Consider the following 24,605-nt stretch of genomic DNA (forward strand, 5'->3'; position numbering starts at 1 on the left):
GCACACCCACTGGTTTGAAACCTTACTTTGAATCCTTAACCCTTTAAACCCCACTTTGAAACCCTAATCCCTGATTTTAAATCTGAACCCCAGTTTAAAACCATACTTTGAATACTATTGTGAAACCCTAACTATAGTTTAAAACCCTACTTTGGTACCCTCAACTCAACTTTATTTATAAAGCACTTTAAAACAAGCATTGCTGTATAGGAATGTCACAATAAGGGCAATATCGTGATATTAAAACTGCCACAATATCGTCGTCGTTGTCATGTTCACAATATTTAAAAGGAACGCATCTGTTAAAAAAAAAAAAAAAGTCAGGTTGATTTCCATTTGTGCAGTTCTAGCACCCTCTAGTGGCTAGTACATTAATGCAATTTAATTTTCATTAGGGATGTTTTGTCCTTCTATTTTTAAAATCTATACTAATTGTCAGATGAAGGGGAACCTAATTTGCTTGTGAAGCGATCAATGTGTGCTTGCATTCGCAAGTAAGTGCCTCAATATTGTTATTAGATATTGTAGGTGGTTTATATGCATTGCTGTTATGTACAAAAGCACAATATTGTGCTTTTTTTAGTATGAGCTCTTTTTTATTTATTTATTTATTTATTTATTTTTAAATATTGTGATCTTTTTTAAATATCGCCAACGCCCCCGCAATATCGTGATAATTATCGTATTGTGACCTTCATATCGTGATAGTATCGTATCGTGATGTTTGGATATCGTTACATCCCTATTGCTGTATACAAAGTGCTGTACATGAAACAGAAATCGATCATGCAGTAAAGAATAAGATAAGAAAAACAAGAAACATTTTAAGTGAGTATTGTACAAGTATTTTTTTATATACAAGTAAATAAAGTTTACATTAGTAAATTAATAACCTACCTATCATTTTACCTCTAATTAGAAACCCTACTTTGAATCCGTAAACTGAGTTTAAAACCCAACTTTGAAACTCTGTGCAGGTGCAACAGAGGGCATTTTCCTCAAGTCGATCGCCCTCAATCCCTTCCATATGCCCGTACTGTGGTGCGGATGCCCGGGGCCACCGCCCCATTGGCCCCACCCCTCCGCACACCCCTGGGAAGCCAGAGTAGGCCATCCGTTGGAAACCCACGCCAGCACAGGGAGATCATACAAACTCCACACAGGAAGGTCAAATCTTGGGACGGATGTGCCAACCACTCGCCCACTATGCGTTCATGATTCCAATCATGAATAATACATGCAATAATGGCTAATGCAAACAATATGACATGATTCGTTTTTCATCTGATTATTTTCATCTGTGGCTCCTCCCCCACTGCTATAACCCCAAGATTGCAGTTGACCAGCATTGGGTTTGCATGTATTTTTAGCACCCGTGGGTGGCCACAGATGGGGCCGTGGCAGCTTGTCAGGAGCCAGAATGTTCTTGATGTCAGCTGTCAGGCCTTTTCCAGATCAAGATGGATAGCGTCCACTCGGGAGGGGTCGGGAGAGATGATGAGCTTTTAATTCTGTCTTTCGCTGCGGCTCAATAACTTCTTGGTGATGCAGATGAAGTGGGGCAAAGAAAGACACAATACTCGCTACTAGCTGCTGAGTCACTTCCTCGGTGGTAGCAAGCGGAGGTCATATTTGGGGCAAAACCATTTGTCAGTGTCCTGGGAAGGCTGCTTTTCTGGCCATGAGATTCATTTGGACTATTAGATTCCACACTATCGGAGAAGGGTGTCCAAACTGTGGCCACGTGTGAATGAATGTGTGATCTGCTGTATACTACAAATATCCTCGAACATAACACGTCCAAGAAGTGTCAGTGTTGTGATTAGGGCCTGACCGATATGAATTTTTTGAGGCCGATAACGATTATTGGCAGAGAAAAAGACAGATTACCAATTAATCTACCGATTATTTAAAAATATATATAATGCATAAAATGACCCCCTCCCCCGATTCCTTTTTAAATGGGTGCCACTTACGCACAAACTTTCGCTATTAAGATTCTCTGCTTTGAATGACAAGTCCATATCAAAACATTTCATGACGTATACAAGGTTATTGTATAGATTTATGTGTCAGTAATAAAACCATTCTTGCTTGTTTACAACTGCTGTAAAGCATCGACTTTTCTTTTATATATATTTTTATCTTGTGTTATTTTCACAAGTCTTGGGACTTATCCTGGTCCCTCAGGAATTGTATTTCATGCCATGTCATGTCAAATGAAAAAAATATAAATAAATCCTTGGATGCTTGCATCTTTGAATTTTGAGAAAAGAAAGTCTTTGAATCCTTGAAATATGAACTTTATTATATAATATAACTTGAAAGGACAATGACAAAATAAAAACATTAAGAAAGTGAAATAAAAATTAGGGATGCACGATAATGCTGTTTTCAACCGATACCGATAAACCAATTATTTAGAAGTGCCGATGTCGATAACCGATAAGTAGTCCGATAATTGTTTGCAAAATTAACTTGACTACAAATCCCGATACGAATTTATAAGTCGATAATTGCGGGGGTTTTTTGTTTGTTTTTTTACTCAAATTTAGAAAATACTAATCAGTAAACGTATACAACGCTAAGATTTATATGAAAATGTATTTATGTGAAACTTAAGGCTTATAACTGTGAGCCACTGTATTTAAACCGTTTGCAATCTGTTTCATGTTTGAACAGTATTGAAATAAAATATTAAGTCTTAATGTTCCATTAATATAACATTCCGTTCATTTTGTTGAATATTTCCATCAAAAATTGATGTTTAAACATCGATTCAGCCCATATTGAATCGATAACATTATTGTGCACTATAATATCGCGAATCAGTTTTTAACAGCCCTTTTATATATATATATATATATATATATATATATATATATATATATATATATATATATATATATATATATATATATATATATATATATATATATACTATTACATACATATAGTTGTATAGTTGCTTGATTGATTGGACTTAGTGTGTTTGAAGAATTTCAAAGTGGCCCTTGCGTCCTTCATTTATTTTGTATGGGGGCCCTCAGAGAAAAAAAGTTTGCTCTAAAGCAAATGCAAGAAGCATGGACTAAGACTCGGACTTTGAGGTGTTTTTTTTTTTTTTTCTAAATTGCAAAGGGAGTCAGTGAATATGCTGGAGGCTACAACTTGGCAGTCAAGCGGTCGGTCTTGTATTTTGAGTAACTTGGATGAGACTCCTTTGAACGCACATGTGCCGTCCATGCTAATATCGAGGATGTGGAAAACAAGAAAGAAACCGTTATTGAGAACAATATATATATATATTTTATGGCTGCTAAACAGCCTTCAACATTTCATTATTCGTCACCGGGAAGCTGCAAGATGTAGCCTGAGAGTCTGCATGTACCAACTGATGATCAATATCGCCGCAAATTGATATTTTTCCCACTGGCCCAGTAGGTCACTCTGCTGCTCAGTTGAGGATCTTTCAGTGAAAAGCTCGAATCAAGCCTGAAGGTCCTTTCCGGAATATTGTCACATTCTTGGCCTTGTTTCCATCTCTCGTCTCTCAAGGCAAGGTAAAACCGTCCCAGGGTATATGAATCAAGGCGCAATACACCGGAGCACGTGACTACCGCCTTCGACCACTCGATTGATATGGAAATGACAGGTGGGAGCAAGAATAAACCAGAGGTAAACAGAAAAACAAAAGAGTGACCATGATGACTCTTGCAAATTTGGTGCTGGTCAAACTGCTGGCTTTGTTTGCATTTTTTTTTTTTTTTTTTGCAAGACAAGGTTGCACAAGTCATCAGGAGAATTTTCTGCACATGGCTCAGAAATTAATTAGGGTACCCTTTGACGCAACTACTGCTTGATAATGATATGTATTTGTGGGCCAAGCTGCAGACAAAACAAACTCGAGTGTTGCAAGGCTGGATGCAAACCTTTTACTACATATACCACCATAAGCTAGTACATGCACGTGTTCATTAAAATCAAAAAGAAGCTGTACTCCTTAAAAGTAGTCTGAAATTTATTTTATTTATTTACTTAATAATGATTCAATTCAAATGGATAGCACATAAGAGTTAAATTAACTTTTTATTTATGTATTTATTATATCCATTATTTTTTTTTCCCCCACAAAAATATTTTTAAAGATTTAATAATTTAATTGTTAAGAGTCCACAGAGCCTGGAGTTTGTAGCATGTTTTTATTTTTTAAAGGAGTATTGATGAAGAACAGAGTGATATTTAAAAAAAAAATAAAAAAAAGTTAATTTTATCATCTTTTAATACAACAGCTTTGGTACCTTTGAACATAGTTTTACAGGCTAAGTATCCAATATTGTATTTATTTTATTATCATTTTGTGACCTCGTTTCAGGTTGTTCTGTTTAGTTGCAAGTCTGTTTAGTTCAAGTATTTGCTTAACATGTTATCTAATACTCTGTTCATTTTTAAGATTTTTTTTTTTAGACCCTTATATATTTTTTTCACTTTATTATTGTTCTTGGTGTTTTACGGTAGTTTATTTTAAACCGAAATTGATAAACTACATAATTAATAAATAAATGCATTGTATACTGGTTTACTTTTGTTACTTTTAGTAGGGCGTGTAACCGACTCATTATCATGCTTATAAGTGTTAAATTCCAGTCCGCTCTTGCAGTGTACTTTTTTTTTTTCATTTTCAAATTATTACTCTTAATCCCTGCATGGGAAGATCAACACTGATCGATATTATTGACAGAAATGCACAATTCAAATCGCAAATGTTGCTAAACTCTTCCACCATAAACACATTACGTTTTATCATATTTGTTCCCATGTTTGTATTGTATTCAAATAAATATTTTGTTGGAACAGCACGACCTCCCGTGGAGATATCGGTTGCGTGTAGTGCCTCTTCCCGACCATGTAGGGGCAGCATAGTTCCACTATGCTGCAATTCGCTATGTGTGCTAGAGCTGAGGAAGATTGGACACAAACATAAACATTAGTGCATGCGCCGTGGAATCAAGTCGCTTTACTGTGCAAGTAAGCATATTGATTCTATCGAAAATATTGAATTACCTTAAATCCTTCTTAGAACCAAGTTATTGTGCATGTCAACATGTTTCGTTTATTAGCCTCAGGCAGCGTTTGAGATACATTTAGCTTAGGTGGGTGTGTTTCCAATCGTTATATTTAGCCTCAGTCCTCCGCACTCCTCTTTTTTTTTTACAGTTGTTCCTTCACATTTAAAGCGTTTTCTTTTCTTTTTCTTTTAAAGCATATTTATTAAAGAGAAATGGACACGAGAGCCTTGAAGAATCCCTATGCTGACTATGACGGGAGCTCTGAGGTCACGCAGTCCCTTTTTGATTCCCATGGCAAGGTAATCGTGGCCACCCACCCACTCACTGTGGAAATATTACTGGGTTTGTAATGAAGTTAATCAGCCGAGGTGTAATCGTTTGTAGCTTACGTCTGCGTTTGCTCAGCGGCTGAGCAGCAAGATCGACGAGCTTTTGGCTGTCATGGAGAAGGGGCTCAAGTCTGCCAACCCAAACGATTGCACCATTTACACCGGCTGGACAGGTGCAGTCACGTCCGAAAGTGGGAAACAGGGAAAGCGTCGGGAAATTATCAAGCCCGTAACAATTAGTAGTAATTACTAATTACAGTGCTCAGCATAAATGAGTACACCCCAACAGGTTTGTAAGAACACCTTTAGCTGCCTTGCAGAATTAAGATTTTCTATGGATACTACAAAATACTCCCACAACTGCGGGCCATCGATTGCAAACAAGGTTTGTTCATTAGTATCCACAAAAAAAGTAGTTTTTTAATTAAACGTATTAAAGTACATTTTACACAAAGAGGTAGACCCCGAGGAAAAGACTGGCAACTTGTTCATACCGGGCCTAGGAGACATGTCGCTATCCATAAAAGTCATGGAGGTCATAGAAAATACTTAGATGTAGTCCTTTTTGTTGTAGGTTGCATTAATATTTTGCATTAATTTGATTAAATTGAAGATTTTGTAATCTATGCATTCTATTACAACCTTACTTTCATGTTGTGAGTTAAGCGCATATTCTACAGAAAACATTTATTCATGGAAATTGTTCTTATGTTCATTGTGATATTGAATAAAATATTTTAAATTTTCCGAAGGGGGTGTACTCATATATGCTGAGCACTGTATATCAGTAATGCATATTTATACGGCACTTTTTTGAATGGTTAGAACCAGGCTGGGCAATTAATTGAAATTCAATTACAATTTCAATTATTAAACTCCATAATTACAAAATCGGATAATTGTAAACAAAAATAAAAGATTATACTATATTTTGAGTTGTTTAAATTTATATATTTGCACCTTTTTTTTTTCTTTTTTAGTTTATTTTAAAATGACTAATTTAATCAATCTTGTTGGTCCAAAAGGAACTTGCATGATTGTAGTGTATAGTCGTAATATTTTTTATGTTTAAGCATTTTCTTGTTTTGTACCAAAAAACAAACAAACAAATGATTGTCCTAATCGTGATTTCAGTTATTCCCATATTGATTTGTGATAAATATTTTCTTCATAATTGAGCAGCCCTAGGTTAGCACTTAGCATAGCCACCATCTCTCAGTTCTGAGACTCAAGGTTCGAATCCAGGCTCTGTCTTAGTGTTCAATTAAAGGGGTACTTCACTTATTTAGCCACGTTAGCAATAAAAAGTTAATATTTTGCCTTTAATTAATTTGATACTTTTGTTATATTTCACGTACAATTAGTACCTTTAAAATCAGATTTTGCAACTTGCTGTCGACTCAAAATGACATCACAAGGGCTCAGGTAACCAATCACAGCTCTCCTGTTTTCCAGGTTTGGTCTTGTGACATTCACAAGCTAATTGTGCATGAAAAATAATGAAAATATCACATTTATTATAGGCAAAATATTAATGTTTGACTGCCAAAAATGGCTAAATAAGTAAAGTATCCCTTTAACATGTCCTCCCGTGTTATTTTTCGCTCTACATACTGGCTTGCCCAATGCAACCAGTGGATTGGATAAGAACAATGAGGGTGAGGAGTAGATGTTGCAAATAGTTGTATGGAAGTAAGACACAGTAGCCACTTCTAAATGACAAGCACGTACTTGACATCAAAAAGTACATTGACTCAGGCTGGCTGGTGTATTTGGTTGTTTCTTTGTCCAGGCATTGCATTGCTCTACCTGCACATCCACCGTATTTTCAAGCAACCGGCGTTCCTGCAAAAGGCTCTGGAACACGTGAGCCGCAGTCTGAAGTGCCTGACCCGCCGCCATGACGTGACTTTCCTGTGCGGTGACGCGGGGCCGCTGGCTGTGGCCGCTGTCGTGTACCACCAGCTGCAAATGGCAGGAGAGGCCGACGAATGCATCAGAAGGTCAGTCTGGCGAGGTGGAGAGACAAAAAATTGAAAACATATCATGGTTATAGTGACCCAAATAAAGCACATTCATTCAAGATGTTTCCGAAAATATTCCCACTCCCAAATTTTCACGATAAAATTCCTGAGTTAATATTTTTCTTATTCCTGATTTTGCAACCAATTCGAACAATTCTACATTAACATTTTAATAAATGGCAGATCATTTTAGTTCAGTGTCAGGTTTTCAGATGGACTTTGAAATAAGGCCCATAAACAATTTGAGTATAAAATCATAATTAACTCATTCACTCCCAGCCATTTTCACAGAAGTAATCCTGTTCGCTCCTGGCTGTTTTACTGGATTTTGACTGATTTTGCAAGGCCCACAGAATATTGTGTTCAATTGCTATAAAAGCACCAAAAAGAAAGATTAAAGTCTCTTCTTTTGTCAGGAAAAAAAAAATGTTTCTATCTGTTTCCGTTTTGCAGCAATTAGCATTAGAAGAGAGCTAAGTTTCAGTTTTCACAAATCTATTTAAAATTGTAAGTAATTTAGCTTTTTTTCTAGATGGCCCTGGTTGATCTCATTTGCTCTGCTGCCACCTGCTGGCCGTTTGTGTAATAACTACCATTTCTGCAACCATTCTTTGCAGTTGAGAGGTTGCATCAATGCCTTCTGTATGCTCTAGCATAAACAAAAAACAAAAAAACAAAAAAAAACGTCTTTAGGACACTTAGAACATAAAAAAAAAAAAAAACATATTTACACGTTATTGGGAGCAAATGAGTTCAAACCAATATTAATTGCCAAATTGTGTAGAGGAGTTCCACTCTCATATTCTTCTTGTCTTGCAGACTGCTGCAGTATCACCCGAATGTGGTGAAGGGTTCGGGCGGGTTGCCTGACGAGCTCCTCTACGGTCGGGTGGGTTACCTCTATTCTCTCGTCTTCATCAACCAGCAGCTCGGCACAGATCGAATTCCGTTGCAGCAGATCCAGCAGGTGACAAATTTGATATTGCTCACCTGTATTGGCAGCAAGGTTATTTTTAGTTACGGTAACTAAAACTAACGAAAAAAACAAAAATTGAAACAATTTTGTTAACAAATTAAAATAAAAACAAAAATGCTTTCTAAAAAACGAAAACTAACTGAAACTACATTTTATGTTTACAAAACTAACTAAAACTAACTATAATGTTTATCATCTTCTAGGAGCAGCCAATAGAAAAGCACCTTCAAAAAAAAGAGAAATGAAATGGGATAGAAAGAAGTAAAACTTATGTTATCTGCCCCTAATCAACAACAACAACATAAAATAATCAACATAAAGTAAATGACAGCTAGCGGTCGAGACACTTTCAATGTAACAATTCTATATACGGTAATAATTAAGCAGCATGTCCTTGTGCTATATGTATTTTTCCAGTAATTGAGCTTGTGTCAAGTTTTTAAAGGTACAGATAGACTGAGATTTTGTTTTACAATCCAGATCGTTCCATAAACTGACACCTTAAGTTGAAATACATCCTTCTTTTTGATTTGTTCTATAGTTTGTTTTCTGAGAAAATATCTGTCGCTCTGAATTCATACTCACTTTCCCTTTTTTTAAATTTAATTTGTATATTAACTGGTAAACTCCATCAATCATGAGATTTTAGAGTTTTTAGTTGTATAAATAATGGATGAGTGTGGTCTGTGCATCCGCAGCCGCAAGCGATACGTATTTCACATTTCTGTAAAAGAAAGATGGAATCGGTGAAAATGTACAAATTGAAGGATACAATATGTACTATGTAAATAGATTGGGTAAAACTGGTGGAGGCGTTGCTAAAACGAATACTGAAACTAACTCAAACTAAACTAAGACAAATTATTAAATAACTAAAACTGATTTAAAAAAAAAAAAAAAAACTCAAATGAAAAATTCCAAAAAACTATAATAACCCTGATTGGCACTAGTCACTGTTCAGCAGCCATGTTTGATATTTTGCCACAGGTCAGTGAGGCCATCTTAGCATCAGGCGAGCACCTGAGTAGGAAGTTTCACATCCAGAATCAAAGCCCCCTGATGTACGAGTGGTACAACGAACAATACGTCGGCGCCGCTCACGGATTGGCCGGCATCTATTACTTCCTCATGCAGGTAAAGGAAGCATCGGTCGGTCTGCTGTTAGCAACTTAGCATAGCAAGAAACTTCCCACTTTGACCTTTGCCTTCTCTCAGTCTGGGTTTGTTGCGGCTGAGGAGAACGTCGGCAGGTTGGTGAAACCCAGCGTGGACTACGTGCGTCATCTGAAGTTCCCGTCCGGGAACTACCCGCCTTGCGTGGGAGATGATCGCGACCTGCTGGTGCACTGGTGCCACGGATCGCCGGGCGTCATCTACATGCTCCTGCAGGCGCACAAGGTGAATTCTGAGTTAGCCATATCATATATCACAGAAAGCACTTGCAGGTTTTTTTTTTTCCTGGTTCAAATTAAGGCAGAGGTGGAGGTGGCCGCCTCTGAATTTTGTACACAGTATAAAAACGCTGACTTTTTTTTTTTTCGATGTTGCATGTGAATGCTGAAGAAATGTCGCTCAACTGAAATGCCGCGGAATGAATTGCAGAGTTGAAATGTGGAATGAACAGACTTGAAGTTGGACTGGTTTGAACGGATCATATTTATATTAGGGGTTTCAAAATTAGTGCGTTAATTTGGAGTTAATTTAAAGTTCCTTTAACGTCACAAATTTTTTTTTAAATGCGTGATTAATGAGCGCCCCTTACTTGAAAGCCTGTACTAGGGGAATTCCGGTCGCAATGCAGCAGAAACGTCCGCATCATAATTTAGCAGTAATTAATTTCAAAATAATGCGTATATTTGTGGAGACTGGGCTCAAGTTGTATTTTACAATTTGAAAAATGTGCAAAATTTCACAAGTTACTTCATGTTAAAAATTAGATCGCTCTTAATCAGAAAAGAAAAATGTACTGAGCTGTCACTAACGTGTCACAGATGCAGAGATGCCATCTAGTGGCAGAAAAAATGACCTCAACACAAATCAATATCGCACTCATTTTACAGTACAGTACATCTTTTTAATTTTGAGTTATGAAGTTACTGTATCAATGACTAAAAAGATGCAGCCATATTTCTATTAGTTTAACATTTTTTCCACTTTTATGTTAACAGGAGTATGAACACTCCTTTTATAAATATTTTATTGTACATTTAAATGTGTGATTAATTGTGAGTTAACTATTGAAGTCATGCGATTATCCATCCATCCATTTTCTTGACCGCTTATTCCTCACAAGGGTCGCGGGGGCTGCTGGCGCCTATCTCAGCTGGCTCTGGGCAGTAGGCGGGGGACACCCTGGACTGGTTGCCAACCAATCGCAGGGCACACAGAGACGAACAACCATCCACACTCACACGCACACCTAGGGACAATTCGGAGCGCCCAATTAACCTGCCATGCATGTCTTTGGAATGTGGGAGGAGACCGGAGTACCCGGAGAAGACCCACGCGGGAACGGGGAGAACATGCAAACTCCACCCAGGAAGGTCCGAGCCTGGACTCGAACCGGAGACCTCAGAACTGGGAAGCGGACGTGCTGTCATGCGATTAATTATGATTTAAAAAAAAAAATGGAATTGCCCGACACCCCTAATCTAAATATCTCATATTTAGAAAATATTGTGAAAATGTGGGAATCTTGAGAATGTTATAAATAGCTTGGTAGATGTGCTGAATGAGTTAAACAGTTCAAAGTTAGAATGGGTTGAATCGGTTGAAAATGTTGTGAAATATGGAAGGAGGAGGATGAGTTAAATTTGGAAACGGTGTCCATTCATTTCAATGGAATTTTTTTTCTTATTTTTTGCTGAGAAATGGTGGCCTGGACCTGATTAGGGGCGGGAACCTCTGGGTACCTACCGATATGATACGATGTGCGATACAAGGCTCATGATAACAAATATCTCACGATATGACGATACTATCATTGCTCGATATGTTGCTCAGGTAATAAATCCACGATAATCGATGATAAAACTAATCTAATAACAACAATAATAATAATAATAATAATAAAAAATATCAATAAATAATGAAAAATAAATATACAAATATAAATATAATATAAATACATAATATATAAAAATATATATAATGTATATAAATAAAATAATAATAGTACAAATAAATAATATATGTCATAATAATCATAACAACAACAATAATAATAATAATAATAATAATAATAATAAACTAAGCTGATGAGTCTTCTTCGCCTGAAGACTTGCGTCCATTTCCCTGCCACTCTTATGAGGAGCTCCCCCTAGTGGCCCGCCAAGTCATTGCTGAATAAGTCATGAACAATGGAGCCGTTATAGTGGCTGGTTATTAACTACAAATATGGCGATACTTGCATAGGTGTATCGATAATCTATCGGAAGACAATGTATCACGATTTATCGCGATATTGATATATCGTCACACTCCTAGTCCTGTGAATGAGGTGAATATCCATAACAAATATAAATACAATATTTCTAAGTAGGAATGGTTTGGAATTGAGAAATGTGAAAAGAGTTGGAGGACAGAAAAGTGCCGGAATTAAAAAAAAAAAAAAATGATGATGCATCAATATGACACAGTATGTATGAATTTTCTTCATCAATGTATCAACTATATGAAAATGTCATCATCTCATCCATGTTCTATTGCCATCAAACTTCATTGTGGACATTGCAGGTGTTTGGCGATGGCCAGTACCTGGAGGAGGCGCTGCAGTGTGGCGAGGTTGTGTGGCGCTGGGGACTGCTGAAGAAAGGCTACGGGCTGTGTCACGGCGCCGCCGGCAACGCTTACGCCTTCCTGGCTCTCTACCGGCAAACGCACGACCCCAAGCACCTTTACAGAGCCTGCATGGTTTGTGACACGCAAATGATGGGTGACGGCCATATTTTGCTGTTCATGTTACGCTCGGATCTTCTCTTTTCCTTTTCAGTTTGCAGACTGGTGCATGAATTATGGCTCACATGGCTGCAGAACACCAGATACCCCCTTCTCACTTTTTGAAGGTAGGAGTGCTTTAAATAAAAAATAAAAATAAAAAAATAAAAATAAAAAAAAACGTCTATGGAAAGAGTGGTGCCTCACTCCTATGGAGGACCAAAACTGCCAAAATACAAAATAAGTAAATGACTAAATAAAACAATAAATGACTAAAAGTGAAAATAATAATGAATATAAAAAATTACTATATATATATATATATATATATATATATATATATATATATATATATATATATATATATATATATATATATAAAATTATATCTAAAAAAATAAATGTAAATGGAAATAAATACGTTTTTATTTTCACAGTTTGTCATTTATTTATTTAGTTATTTATCTATTAGACATTTATTTTTATTTTTTTAGTCATTTATTATTTTGTCATTTATTTAGTTATTTATTAGGACCGCCCCCTCATTTCCACTTGGCAGTACGGCCCAAAACTGCCAAAATTCAAAATAAATAAATGACTAAATAAATAGATAAATAAATGAATAATGACTAAATAAGTGACTAAAAGTGAAAATGAAAACAGATTTATTTCCATTTATATTTATTTTTTGTGGATATAATTTTTGAATTATATTTTTTTTGTATTAATTTTTATTTTCATTTATTTATTTATTTATTTAGTCATTTATTTATTTTAAATTTTGCAGTTATGGCTCCATACACTCCACAACAACAGTGGCAACCCCCCCCCCTGGAAAAAAAAAAGAAGTGTTTTTGGGCTGTTATTACTGTCAAATTGAACATAATACAAAGAAAATGCAACTAGGGATGGAACGATAACGGCAATAACGTGATATCGCGATATTAAAACTGCCATCATATATCGTCATCGTCGTCGTGTCACGATATTAAAAGCAGCATGGCTGTTCAAAAAGTCGGGTTGATTTCCATTTGTGCAGTTGTAGCACCCTCTGGGGGTTAGTTTTTTTAAGTGCAGTTTAATTTTCACCTGGCATCTTTTGGCCCTTCTATGTTTAAAATCCATGCTAATGGTCAGATGAAGGGGAACGTTATATGCTTGTGAGGCGAGTCAATGTGTAAAAAACGCATAAAAAAAAATTACATGACGTTTATTTTGTAGGGGGCTGGAATGTATTCATGACATTTTCCTTCATTTTAATGGGGAACGGTGGTTTTAAATACGAGTCATGAGGAAAGAGAAAATTAAACTCATTTCTCAAGGCACCACTATGTAAGTATTAAGCGTGACGCTTGTGTCACTTCCTCCAGGCATGGCAGGTACCATCTACTTTTTGGCCGACCTTCTGCAGCCAACGCAAGCACGCTTCCCAGCCTTCCAGGTGTGACCCCCCCCCCCCCCCCCCCCCCCCGACCGCAAGCCAACAGATAGATGACCTGCTAAGACGCAACAAGACCCAGATTTCTGCATTTTTCCAGCATAACTTTCCTTATATTAAATTCACATCACCTCATAATAGTTTTTAATAAGGTAAATATTGTTCTTTGCTCTTTTTTGTTTTTTTGGGGCTAACAGTTTGTCGTCTGACTATTTTGATGTTAGAGTTTGCCGTTCATGCTGTCATAAATGGATCCTTTGCACTGTCTGAGTAACTAATAAATAAGTGATTGGTCACAGCAACTCTTGTTGTTCTTGTGCAGTGGTACAAACCGCCACAGGGTGGCAGCATCGAAAGAATTCATTTGCACTATTCAAGTACAGAAGCGTATTCATATTGCATTCACTTGAAAAAAAAACTCCTGTTTTCTGAATAATTTTTTGGGGTACCTTTGTTTTTATGTGTGATTTTTTTTTTTTTTTTTTTTTCTGAAAAATATTTTCTGTTACTGCATTTTTTTTAAATTAAAATATTTTTTAAATTAAAAAAATATAGGAAAAAATATTCAGAAAAGCAGAGTATCAGCTTCTGTTTTTCCGAGTGTGTGTGTGTGTGTGTGTGTGTATGTATATATATATATATATATATATATATATATATATATATATATTTATTTATTTATTTATGTATTTATGTGTATATGCAACAGTGACTTGTTGCAGGATGCTTTCCTGCATGCAATACGCTTCCGTAGAAACTTAAATGCTAGCTTACTAAAATCATGCCGATCGAATGACACGTTGGTATGCTGAGCCAGTAAGTGATATACCGCTAGTTAAAGGTACATACATTGGAGGTGTGCGATAATGTGTCCACCATCAGCGAGTCTGCAACAAATCACTTGGAGTTTGTTCAGATATTAAAAATAAATAAATAAATAAAATATTTGTTTTTAAAAATTACTCCCAAAAACAGAAGCTGGTGCTCTGTTTTTCTGTTTTGAATCATTTTTTCCACTATTTTTTTTCTGAGTAATTTTTCCTAAGTATTTATATATATATATATATATATATATTAGGGGTGTCACGATTCGCCAACTCCACGATTCGATTTAAATTTCGATTTTGGGGTCACGATTCGATTTTTTTTTTCGATTTTTTTTTTTTTTTTTTTTTCTCCGCTCCCCCACTTTATAACACAGAGGCATATGCTTCTGTAGGCTAAGGCTAGTCTATGATCATTGGTTCTATTCATTGTACAGTAAATCTTATTTCAAAAGATCGGCTACATATAGGTGATGCAATTTCCATATTATTTTTGTGTAAATTTATGTAATATATGATAATTGACATTAGGCAGGAATGATCAAATTCAAAGAATTTATTTACAATATAAAGTTAACCGTCTTGTTCTTACTGAAGTGTAAAATAAAAAATAAAAAAACAAAAACAAAAAGTCACAGTGGGTGCCTGCCATCTATTGACTGTTTTTGGTTACAACAGTGTGCTGTGCGTTCCTCTTAAAATAATGTGCAATGTGCAACAACAACAAAAAATATATTGTATCCAAAGTCATGGAACAAATACAGCCTGAACAAACTATATCCCAACATTTACAGTTGCTGGGCATACTGTAGCGTGGTTCAAGTACACTAATTAAATGTTTGAATCCAGCGTTTTCCAAGGCTGCAGGTCTGCTGCTATAAATAGACCTATGGATCTGGCGTTTCGCGCGAGCTGAAGTGTGTGGAAGTTTCACTGTAAATGAGGATGAAATAGTTGGTTGGACCGTTGTTTTCCCACTTCTAGTTGAATTTGATAAATCTAAATCTTTGTGATGCCTGCGTAAATGTCCCGTCATGTTTGTCGTGTTTCCCGTTGTTACGGCTGGCGGCTCGGGCCATTCAGTTTGAATGCGCCAGCGCGACACTCTGATTGGAGGACTGTGCCAGCGCGACACTCCGATTGGACGACTGTGCCAGCGCGACACTCCGATTGGACGACTGTGCCAGCGCGACACTCCGATTGGACGACTGTGCCAGCGCGACGCTATTGTGTATCCGTGTATTATACCCCTATTAGTTATTGTTTCTCCTCCGTTCTGTCAGTTCTGTCAAATGCGGTTATTATTTGTTCACCTTCCACTTTCACTCCCTTGTCAAACCCCTGCCTGAAATTTCAATTAAAACTACTCAGATGTTAAAGTCGACCCGTGTTTATCTACTCTATATTTTCTGTTATTGTGTTACTTCCCTTCCCCTTGACGAGCCGGGCGTAACACCGTGGCCGAGTACAGTACGCGCACATAGCATATCTTGCAACTGTGGTCTTTTTATCGACAACGTGAACGTTGTCGACATAACTCACCGGGAACGCAAAATGTTTCCAAACTGGTGACGAGAGAAGCGGGAGCGGCTTGAAGCACCATTGCTGTGTCTGTCCGCGCTTGCCATCATGACTGCAGGAGAAGTCAGCTAACAAGTGCCGTTAGCTAGTAGCTGAATGGCTGCGTCTCATTTGCTTTCCTGGGAGGTGGCGGTGGCGGTGGCGGCGGTGGCGGCGGGCGCGGGGGGGGGGGGGCATCGAATCGTGTGTCCTCTCTTCTATTTCGATGCTCGAAATCGTGACGTAATTTCGATCGATTTCGATAAAAAATCGAAATCGTGACACCCTTAATATATATATATATATATATATATATATATATATATATATATATATATTTTTCCTCCTTTTTTTTTTAATATCCCCCACCCCCCGAATATTTTTCCCCTCTTTTTTTCAGTATATTTTTTCTGTTTTTATGAATATCCCCCCCTTTTCCAGACTATTTTTTTTTATATTTTTTTGAATAATTTTTGCTTTTCTGAAAATTCCCCCAGTATTTAAGAACTTTTTTTTCTGTTTTGCTGAATATTTTTTCCCTCTTTTTTCCTGAATATTTTTTATCTGTTTTTATGAATATTTTCCCAGTTTTTCAGAATTTTTTTTTTCTGTTTTTATGAAAATGTCCTCACCCCGCCCCCAGTTTTTCAGAATTTTTTTTTCTGTTTTTCTTAATATTTTTCCTCCATTTTGCAGAATATTTTTTTCTGTTTTTCTTAATATTGTTCCCCCGTTTTTCAGATTATTTTTTTTCTGTTTTTCTTAATATTGTTCCCCCGTTTTTCAGAATATTTTTTTCTGCTTTCCTGAGTAATTTCCATCCCCCCGTTTTTCAGAATGTTTTATGACAGAAAAAAATTATTTTTCCTCCTGTTTTTCTGAATATTATCCCCGTTTCTCAGAATATTAATATTGTGTTCCTGTTTTTCTGAGTAATTTTTCCTCCTGTTTTTCTGCATATTTCCCCCCCTTTTCAGAATATTTTTTTTCTGTTTTTCTGATTGACCCCCCCGTTTTTCAGAATGTTTTATGACAGAAAAAAAATCTATTCAAAAATTTTGAAAAACAGAAAATTAAAAAAAACATAGGTTCCCCCCCGCCCCCCAAAAAAGTCCGAAAAACAGGAGTTTTGTTTGTTTTTTCCAAGTTGTGTTAATTTGATCATGAAATTTATTGTTGATCACTCTTAATTGAAGTGGGATGGTGAAATGTTTGCTAATCATGAGGGAATGAACGCAGTTTTCATCGACGGCACTTTTCAGCGAGTGGATCGGCTCGTGTCTTATATGTGTCGTCTCCAGCGCAACCTCCAGCTCTCCTTTCCAAATAAGGCTCACACTTTTGCCACACAATTGCCACCGCTCTTTTTTTAATCCTTGGGCCTCCTCTGTAACACATGCGGTAGTGGGGGGCCTTGCCGGAGAAGCAAGAAGAGAGTTTTGCCCCCACCCCAATCTAAGAAACCAAACACCTCAGGCAGGAATAGTTAAAAATAGAGATCATCTGTGTGTGGGGGCGTGTCCTCACTGGGTTCGCAACTTTTTATTCAAACGCGCTTATCTTTGGTTACGTGTGGACGTTGGCCGTCCGATGGCGACGTTGTCATCCACGTTACCATTATAATAACATCTCTCTGGCTGTCGCAATTGTATAGCTGCTTTCAGGGATTTCTGAAGTCAGATGTGACTAATTATGAAAGATTGCAGACGTGACCCACAGTAGCGGGCGAACGGGCTGCGACTCAGCACCATGGAGAGCGCTGGCGGCGGTGACGGAGTTTGAACACATTTTCACCATGACAATCCGTCTTTCAAATGAGGCAAAGGCCGCGAAACGTTTTTGGCGGGAGTTTAAAAACTGCGGTTTCATTTAAAATGCTTTCAAATATGAAGGCTCTCAATGTCTTGAGTCTAAAAATAGCCACGCCCCCTCCTTCTGCTAGCTCCGTTTGCCCTAAGAAAGTTAAAGATGTCCCAGCGTGTCATCCGAGTGGCCTCATTAGCATGTGTGACATCACGGGCCCGGAATAAATAAAGAGGGCGCTCCAGCCGAGGCTCGGGACCACTCTGTCTTGGGACGTCGGCCTCTTTTTTTTGTTTTTCCATCTCTCCTCTCCTGTGTCTGCAGCTCTCCACATCCAACATGGTGTGTACTCGCGTCACTTTGTCAATTCAAATGTGAAGAATATCGGTTCGTGTCATTTGTAATCGTTTTATACGTGATCAAGCGAGCGTCTGCTGTTTTGCGTTGTCGTGGTTGCATTCTTTTGATACACGTCTCTTGCTTTTTGTGAATTTTCCATCACAGGCCGACTTCACAAACGACCAACTTGAGGGTAAGTGAGAACGATTCTTCAATGGCCGTTCAATAATTCCATGTTGATGAGTTTGCGGATGTCGCGGATGCCCGTTAACTGTAATCTTCCCCAGTTGCTATGGGAATGTCAGTTATGTCTATTCCGAGCCGACCCGGCCTTTCCACGTTAACACCCGGGGTCAAAGGTTAGCATCCTGGCTTTGATGAGCAAGGTCACCTTACGAGCAGGAGTCCAAATTGGGATCCCCGCCCAATGTTTCGTTTCATAACGCGATCATCGTGTCGTGGAAACAAGATGGCCGCCTTTTGTGGCCCCAGATTAGTTGCACCAGCACCCCGAACTCCCCCGCTCAGCATTTTTAAGTTTGCCACAAGTGTCGCCATGCCTCTATATGGCAACTGTGGAGGGGAGGGGGTATCAGTTTGCACCCACCCGAGAGGGGGTGGGGCGGGGTGGTGTGTGTGCGCTACAGCTGTTGCGACCCCCGCTAGTTGCAAAATTAACATAAAAGCGTCATGTATCTCCACGGACAAAAATAGATCACCTCCGCTTCGTCTTAGCTTGTGAGACAGCATGGCGCCACATAGCTTCCGTGGTGGATAACTTGAATGCCAAGTAAACTTTTTATTTTTTATTTTTTTTTTTATTGGAACTCGTGTTGATTTTATCAGCCATCTTTATACTTAAGTCTCAGTTTTAGTCCAATTTCAATCACACTTATTAGTTTTTATGAATAGTTAACACATTCACTGCCAATCCAGGAAGAAAATATTGACATTGACGTCTTTTTCCGTCAATGGCAGTGAATGAGTTAATCAATCTCGTCCCATTTTTATTTAGCCACCTTTTAGTCGACTATATTTCAAGCATTTTAGTCTAAGAAAACAATTTTATTCATCTAACTTTAAGTCAACAGAAACTGTCAACATTTCAGTCAGGACAATCTTTATTTTATTTTATTTTTTCAGCAGATAATATTGAACATTTCCATCTAATCTAAAACAACTTCACATAAAAATTTCTCTTTATCATTTTGATTTAAAACAACTTGACACACAATTACAGTACAAGTGGCTATTATGACTCCATGCTACAAGCTAGTACGTTTGCTAGCATTCATTAGCAGTCGGATTTAAAACAATTTGACACACAATTACAGTATATCAACAAGTGGCTAATATGACTCCATGCTACAAGCTAGTACGTTTGCTAGCGTTCGTTAGCAGTCAGATTTAAAACAATTTGACACACAATTACAGTATATCAACAAGTGGCTTTTATGGCGCCATGCTATAATCTAGCACGTTAGCTCGCATTAGTTAGCGGCCATATTTAAAACAACTTCACACGCAATTAGAGTACATATATCAACAAGTGGCTAATATGACTCCATGCTACAAGCTAGTACGTTTGCTAGCATTCATTAGCAGTCGGATTTAAAACAATTTGACACACAATTACAGTATATCAACAAGTGGCTAATATGACTCCATGCTACAAGCTAGTACGTTTGCTAGCGTTCGTTAGCAGTCAGATTTAAAACAATTTGACACACAATTACAGTATATCAACAAGTGGCTTTTATGGCGCCATGCTATAAGCTAGCACGTTAGCTCGCATTAGTTAGCGGCCATATTTAAAACAACTTCACACACAATTACAGTATGTCAACAAGTGGCTATTATGACTCCATGCTACAAACTAGTATAAGTTAGCTAGCATTAGTTAGCCGTCAGATTAACATTGTTTGAACGTTAGCCTATAGCTGTTGCATTTATGTTATGTTGCACTCACTAGCTGCAGATTTGAAAAGGGGAGTGTCACTGTGTGTTAGTGACAGATTAGCAGACGGGATTTACAAAATCATATAATTTGCATCTCGTTTTTGTTTGTGAACTAAAATGTCCATTGATTTTAGTCCAGTCTTTATTAAGTGAGCTAAATCGTCTTTATTAGTCAATGAAAATGCATACTCATTTTGTCCCAGTTATTGTTTATTAATTGAGGGTTTTAGTCCAGTCTAATTTGCATCCGGTGAAGAATGTGTGTTGACGAAAATATTTGTATTCAGTTTTCGTTAAGAAAATGGAACCCCAGTGGGTGTAAACGAAAAAAAAATACCATGTTCTCTCCTGCTCAGACTTCAAGGAGGCCTTCGGTCTCTTCGACAGAATTGGTGACAACCAGGTGGCCTACAACCAGGTGGCCGACATTATGCGCGCCCTGGGCCAGAACCCCACTAACAAGGACGTGATCAAGATCCTGGGCAACCCCTCCGCAGAAGGTAAGACCATCCCGCCGCCCAGACAAAAACGTGCGCGCGTAACTCAAACGGCCCGCCCTCGGTCGCCCCGCAGAGATGGCCAACAAGAGGATCAACTTCGACGCCTTCCTGCCCATGCTGAAGCAGGTGCACGCTCTGCCCAAGGGCACCTACGACGACTACGTTGAGGGTCTGCGCGTCTTCGACAAGGAGGGCAACGGCACCGTCATGGGTGCTGAGCTGCGCATCGTGCTGTCCACCCTGGGTGAGTCTCCCGTCGCAGAGCAAGCGCAAAATATCCGCGGCGGCAGTTTGTGATGTGGTTGCGTCGTCGGCCGACAGGAGAGAAGCTGAACGAGACCGAGATCGACTCCCTCATGGCCGGCCAGGAGGATGAGAACGGCACTGTGCACTATGAGGGTACGTTAATGACACCTTTGATATGATACAGTGAAAGACAAAAGTTTGGACACAACTTCTCATGCAATGCATTTTCGATATTTTCATGACTTCTTACCAGAGATAGACCGATTTGTTTTGTTTTTTTCAGGGCCGATTCTGATACCGATTATTAGTAGTCAAGGACGCTGATTAGTGTTGTTCCGATACCGTTTTACCGATTAGGGGTGGGAATCTTTGACCGTCTCATGATTCGATTCCGATTTTTGGGTCTGCGATTCGATTCAGAATCGATTTTTGATTCAAAATGGTTTGACTGACTGATTTGTGCTTCATTTTCCAGATGAGCAAATAATTGTCATGATCGACTCCAGCCTGACTCGCTAATGCTAATTAGCGCGCTACCCGCGGCACTTTTATCCCTCATAAGAACGGCTATTCATACGGAAAAAAAAAAAAACTTTTATTGGCATAACTTTATCGTGACTTTTTCCTTCTGCTCTCTAATGTGGCTACAATTTAACTGTGTATCAAGAACGCACTGAACTACGCTGCCTCTAAGTGGCCAAATCGTGAATATATATATATATATATATATATATATATATATATATATATATATATATATATTCACGATATATATATATATATATATATATATATATATATATATATATATATATATATATATATATATATATATATATATATATATTAGGGCTGTCAAACGATTAAAAAAAATTAACTAATTAATCGCATAATTTGTTATAGTTAATCGCGATTAATCGCGATTAATTTGTTTGTTTGTTTTACTTTTACTGATACATTTTTTTTTATATAAATGTTGGAACAAATATTTACCCAAGCACAGTGTTTAAATTAATGTAGAATCATCACATACAAAGAATATTTTGAGTCAAAAACTTTTAATAGTTATTTTTTAAGCACCTTCCTTAATTTTTTAAAACGATTATTCTCCTGTAAAATATAAACTTTAAACAAAAACATCAAATTTGACTCAATATTGCGGGCACCTTTTTTTTTTAATACTCTTTACTCTAATGTAGATTTAAAAACAACCCATACCTATTTAAAAGTGCAGAGGGCGATGTCTTGCATGTTCCACTGGTAATATAAGTGTAATAAAATTCTGAATAACAACAAATGTGTTCTTTTTATCACTCAAAAAAAAAAAAAAAGTGCCTGAGTCAATGTAAAAAAAATATATATATTGCTGAAAGTTCGATTGAATATTTTTTTTCTCAATGGAAAGAAATTTGGCTTAATCCTTCTTTATACTTAGCCAATTACTGAGGAAAACCAGTTTGTTCACATTATCAGGGGACAAAGAAGCTCGCTTCTTTTGAATGATGTGGTCTGAGAGCGAGAACAACCTCTCACAGGGTACTGTGGTTGCATGAGTTGACAGGTACTTGCGTGCAATGGATGCCAGCCTGCTGTGTGCTCCTTCTCTCTCTGACCACCATTGTAGTGGGCAATACTCCAATTCCATTCCGATGTACAACTTCGGTGATATTTGAATTCAGCTTTACAAAGTGAGCAAACCAGTAGATTTCTCCAACGAGCCGTCGGGTAACTTTTTGAAGTGAGACTTTCCGCCCAAAAGTCCGTCGCGGTCCATCTTCGCGCCAGGGACGCAACATAAGTCACGTGACCAGAAGTCGTCTTCGTCGTCGTTGTCGTCTTCTTCTTGTTTTTCTTCTTCTTCTTCTTCTTCTTCTTCTTTGTCATCGTCTTCTTCTTCTTCTTCTTGTGAATTTAAGTGGCGGTTTGCGTCGGTTCAAGGCAGCAAAGGAACGTTTACAAAAAAAAAAAAAAAAAAAAATCCTTTAACGGCGTTAATTTTTTTTAAAGCGTTATTTGTTTTATATTAATCGCCAAATTTAACGCGTTAACTTTGACAGCACTAATATATATATATATATATATATATATATATATATATATATATATATATATATATATATATATATATATATATATATATATATATATGTGTATATACTATTCATTTATAATTACTGTCCAATGCCAATCGGCCCAGCCGATAATCGGTCAATCCCTACTATTTACATTGTAGATTCTCACTGATGGCATTAAAACTCAGAAAGAACACGTGGAGTTATGTACTTACAAAAAAAAACAATAAATAATTTAGCGTTCTAAAAGTAGTCCCCTGAAATTGTTTTCCAACAGTATTGGATTATATACTTTCCCAGAGGTGAGAATGCGAAAAGCTGTAATCAGAGCTAAAATAATAATTAATAAATAATAATAATAGTCATGAAAATAAATAAAAAAAAATGCATGAGAAGTTGTGTCCAAACTTTTGGCCTCGTCCTGTTTTTTCTTGCATTAAAGCTAACCTCCGTGTTGCATTTGCAGCTTTCGTCAAGCACATCATGTCCGTGTAAGCAACGCGCGCGCGAGCAGGAGCGTGTTCAGGACATCGGACACCGTTCGGAAGACCAACAAGAGAAGACAAGGACTTTGTTGAAAGGGATGTTGTTGAAGCGACTTGTTTATTTTGTTTTCCTTTCCGTTTCAAGCCTCCTCTCTCGGGACGTCCCCCTTTTCCATTTGTAGACCACATCACTGATCGCATCCCGCCCGGGGGGCGTGTCTCCACTCGCCTTATGAGGTGAGGAAACGGGGGATCAGGGGGCGACCGCTCATCAAGTGAGGGCCGATCCCCTCCCTTCCCACCGCCACCTCATTCAGTCGAGCCATCACTGACTGGCCCAGCAGTGCCAAAGGTCCTGGAAGAACGGCAGTGGACCGACCGCCCAAGTCTCCCCACCTCCCTGAAAAGTTGCCGTTATTTATTTACACTCTGTTCACCACAGAATAAACTTTTCCAAAGTACATCCCAGCTCGGTCTGTTTTTCATCTTTCATTTCACGCCCTCAGAGAAAGAAATAATATAGGCAGTCCTCGAGTTACGTCGGAGTTCCGTTTCTACGCTAGTGATGTAACACCAATTTCCACTTAAGTCTAATTTCGCCATTCAAGTCAATATTTACAATTTTATTTATCTAAATAATTTGCATAAAGAATCTAAAATACATTCAAATAAACTTAAAAAAAAATAATAATAAAATAAAAATAAAAATAAGATGCTGTACTTATGCTGCATTCGAGGATGGTCGGATATATCCGAGTTGGTTTTTGCCAGTTTCGACCTGAAAGTGTTTGAGGAGAAAGTAAACAACCAAAATGGTGGCTAGTGATAAAAAAAAAAAAAAGAATGTGTGTGTGTGTGTATATATATATATATATATATATATATATATATATATATATATATATATATATATATATATATATATATATATATATATATATATATATATACAATACTGAAACTAACTAAAACGAAACTAAAACGAAGCATTTATTACTTACTTCTCAAGACAGGACACAACCCCTGATCTGCTCATTTATACAAA

The 24,605-nt window shown here is 37.5% G+C and overlaps 2 protein-coding genes across 5 annotated transcripts; both read left to right on the plus strand.

Annotated features, from left to right (window-relative positions):
- The first annotated feature begins 4,898 nt into the window (after nt 1-4,898).
- Nucleotides 4,899-14,074, plus strand: lancl1 (LanC antibiotic synthetase component C-like 1 (bacterial)). 4 transcript variants are annotated; one of them, XM_077513799.1, is made up of 10 exons: nt 4,899-5,028; nt 5,264-5,368; nt 5,454-5,571; nt 7,191-7,401; nt 8,242-8,389; nt 9,386-9,532; nt 9,614-9,796; nt 12,134-12,310; nt 12,390-12,462; nt 13,705-14,074. In XM_077513799.1, exons 2-10 carry the CDS (start codon nt 5,282-5,284, stop codon nt 13,779-13,781), a joined length of 1,221 nt encoding a protein of 406 aa, XP_077369925.1. In that variant the 5' UTR covers nt 4,899-5,028; nt 5,264-5,281; the 3' UTR covers nt 13,782-14,074. The 4 variants fall into 4 exon arrangements, with proteins under 4 accessions (XP_077369925.1, XP_077369927.1, XP_077369928.1 ...); XM_077513801.1 differs by having other exon boundaries at nt 5,475-5,571; XM_077513802.1 differs by having other exon boundaries at nt 4,991-5,153; nt 5,475-5,571.
- Nucleotides 14,075-18,225: 4,151 nt separating this feature from the next.
- mylz3 (myosin, light polypeptide 3, skeletal muscle) lies at nt 18,226-24,021 on the plus strand. Its single transcript, XM_077515350.1, has 6 exons — nt 18,226-18,301; nt 18,464-18,491; nt 20,614-20,757; nt 20,831-21,001; nt 21,079-21,156; nt 23,542-24,021. Exons 1-6 carry the CDS (start codon nt 18,299-18,301, stop codon nt 23,568-23,570), a joined length of 453 nt encoding a protein of 150 aa, XP_077371476.1. The 5' UTR covers nt 18,226-18,298; the 3' UTR covers nt 23,571-24,021.
- Nucleotides 24,022-24,605: the final 584 nt, after the last annotated feature.

The sequence above is a fragment of the Festucalex cinctus genome, chromosome 2, assembly GCF_051991245.1.
Source record: "Festucalex cinctus isolate MCC-2025b chromosome 2, RoL_Fcin_1.0, whole genome shotgun sequence".
In the NCBI taxonomy this organism is placed as follows: Eukaryota; Metazoa; Chordata; class Actinopteri; order Syngnathiformes; family Syngnathidae; genus Festucalex; species Festucalex cinctus.